The sequence below is a fragment of the Rhagoletis pomonella genome, unplaced genomic scaffold (genome assembly GCF_013731165.1).
Source record: "Rhagoletis pomonella isolate Grant_MI unplaced genomic scaffold, Rhpom_1.0 Rhpom_scaffold_00009, whole genome shotgun sequence".
Lineage (NCBI taxonomy): Eukaryota > Metazoa > Arthropoda > Insecta > Diptera > Tephritidae > Rhagoletis > Rhagoletis pomonella.
In genome coordinates, this window is record NW_023458563.1 from 34,134,552 (window position 1) to 34,137,474 (window position 2,923).

Below are 2,923 nucleotides of genomic sequence, written 5' to 3' on the forward strand. Positions count from 1 at the left end.
TTATCTAACTAAAATCATATATTTAAATCCAAATGATTATAATGAACTATATTTTATAAAAAAGTAATGAATATTTGTCAAATGAAAGAAAAATAGTTAAGACTGATATAAACTATGGAACTACATACATAACTATAAAACTAGGGAATTTTAATTGAAAAATCTTAAAAATTAATAAATAAACATACAGTCAGTATACCGGCAACCATTTTTTTAATATTATATTTTTCGCTAATTTTGTATAAAGAAATAGTTAATTCTACAACGAAAACGCCAATAATCAGAGTTCCAAAACTTGCGCAAAATTAAATAAAATTCCGCAAAGTTTCATTCAAATATTGCACTTTTTATTTACGCTCTTTAGAAAAAAGCTGAGTATGCAGTTTTTTAGCCCATTCAATTTTAGTAAAATAAAGTGCACGTATGAGGAAGCTAGGACTTACCATTGATTTTTAGCATTTTTTTTGTTGAAGGTGTCGCTCATTTTCTCCATATAAAATAATGTCCGATAATTTTTTTTATATGGAAAAATTGAATGGGCTAAAAAACTGCATACTCGAGTTTTTTCTAAAGAGCGTAAATAAAAAGTGCAATATTTGAATGAAATTTTGCGGAATTTTATTTAATTTGCACAAGGTTTGAACTATGGTTTTTGGGGTTTTTGTTGTAGAATCAACCATATTTTTATACAAAATTAGCGAAAAATAAAATATTTAAAAAATAGTTGCCCGTATTTTAAAAATTTCGCTGCACCTAAACTTTCTTGACTGACTGTAAGTGAACTTGGTTCAAATGACAAACCTGGATAAGGTCTCATCAAAAATGGCTTTAATGGGAATGCGGCATCTCCAACAAAATAGTGTGGGAAACTTTTGTTGGTTCCGGGCAAAACTTCTGGCTTTGGAAGATCCAATTGCTCCTTATACAAAAGTTCACCGAAGATCGAGTTCCACATAACGCCACCATCACTTTGGGAACCGTATGCACCAATGTCCACAGCCGTGAAAGTATAATTGGCGTCACAGGCTGCCAGAAGAATTATCGAAAAGTTTCCCTTGTAATTGTAGAACAAAGAACCAGACTTTGGCGGGCAAGTAATATTTACGTGCTTGCCGTCAATGGCCTCTACACAATTAGGCAAATCCCACATTGCGTCAAAATCAATGGCGATTCGTCTCCATTCGTTCTCATCCGGGATCGATAAATATATCGGTCCTAAAACTTCCCAAAGTACCTCGCACGTTTCCGAAACAATTTCTTTCGTTGTCGAGAGTCCAATTTTGAACGCAGAAGAATATAGCTGCTTGCTTCCGCCATGAGCCAAATACCTTTAATATAGTTAGAGCGTTTCCAGAAAATAATCACAATAATTTTGAACGTAATAAATTTTGAACATACTACATGTGAATATATGTGCATGTTTATGAACTTACGCAAGGGTCGGGTAGAGTCGACATTCGGCAGAAATATAAGGCCTGTTGGAGTGCTTCGTTAAGCGCTCCTTGATTAAATTAAGGAGCAAGTCAAAAATATTTTTCTCCATCCTCATTGTCCTTTTAAATTCCTCCGGAAAGCAAAAATTGTTTGCGAAAAATCCATGAGTGTTGCGATTTCTCAACACCGGTCGTACCCAATATTTTCGACGGCCATATAATGCCTTAAGGCATTCACCGGCTTTGACCAACAGAAGGACCATAACGATCGCTTTTACAATTTTTGAGCTCTCCATTTTATATTTAATAAATATTACTTTCAATTTAAGAATAACACAACGCTATACAAACAGCTGATTTTCTTATGTGCGTCAAGGTGTTTATCTGGCGCCTTTTTTTGTCTGATACGGCAACGCAATCAAATGCGTTGACGCGAAATGTTTATCTGGCGGAGCCTTTAATACTCTGATATTATAAATCCGAAAGTGAGTTTGTTTGTTACGCTTTCACGCGTTAACTACTCAACCGATCGTCATGCAATTTTTGATGTGTATACATCTTTGGTTTCGGTAGGGGTAAAATTTGCGAAGCTGTAACGCATACCCCAGCACAAAATTTCGAAGGGCTTAGCATGTGTATTTCAGCCAGAGCTGTAAAACTGTGAAATCATATGAAATTAAAAATCATCAATTTTATGTTATTATGTTTTCATTGAATTTTTCCTTGTTGGGGAATGTGGCTTATAATTTTCCAATTCTACATTCACTCAAAGTAGATACGATTGCACACATTAACATATTCAAAGAAAGATTGAAAAAACTGAATGACGAAACATTAACTTTTAACACTGAATAAGCATTCAGATGAATGCAGCTTTTGCTATGTGTGCACACATTCATTCAGTATCAATCAATCGATATAAATATTCTAAATACACAAAACCCACTGAAAAATACGCAAGGTTGAATTTTATTGAACAGATTTCAAAATTTCAACACGAAAAATAGTTTATTGAGCGTTATCACTAATTTGTTTCACTTAAATTTGTACAAATATTTATAATAAATGAAAATATTAATTAGAGAAATATTTTTCTGCCAAGAATGTCATTATGAAAAATGTTAATTATTAACGATTTTTACATCTCTGTTTCGAAAATTGTCAGCTTTCTAAATAAGTATTACCAATGTACCAATAAAAGGTATGTGCAGAAATTATTACATATGTACATACCTATATATCTACGTTAAAATAAGTAAACAAATTTAAGCGCTTCTACTTCTAACTTTAGATATATACATTTTATTATTTATTAATAAAAATTCTTAATACAAGTTTCTTCGTACTTTAATAAAGATTCTAAAACCTGATTTGTGGGTTTGTGGTGGTTTCTACCATTTACAATAAGTTGCAAATTATCAACTTTTCTCAAAAAAAGATTTAACAAATCTGTGTGCAAACCCCTTTTTATTTTAGTGTGGTATAATCGA

At 32.3% G+C, this 2,923-nt stretch overlaps 1 protein-coding gene across 1 annotated transcript; it reads right to left on the reverse strand.

Moving 5' to 3' along the window:
* Positions 1–132: 132 nt before the first annotated feature.
* LOC118745493 (protein ALP1-like) lies at positions 133–1,549 on the reverse strand. Its single transcript, XM_036478943.1, has 3 exons — positions 1,434–1,549; positions 802–1,328; positions 133–140 (listed from the first exon to the last, which is right to left on the reverse strand). The coding sequence occupies exons 1-3, from the start codon at positions 1,547–1,549 to the stop codon at positions 133–135; spliced, it is 651 nt and encodes a 216-aa protein (XP_036334836.1).
* Between the last annotated feature and the right edge of the window lie 1,374 nt (positions 1,550–2,923).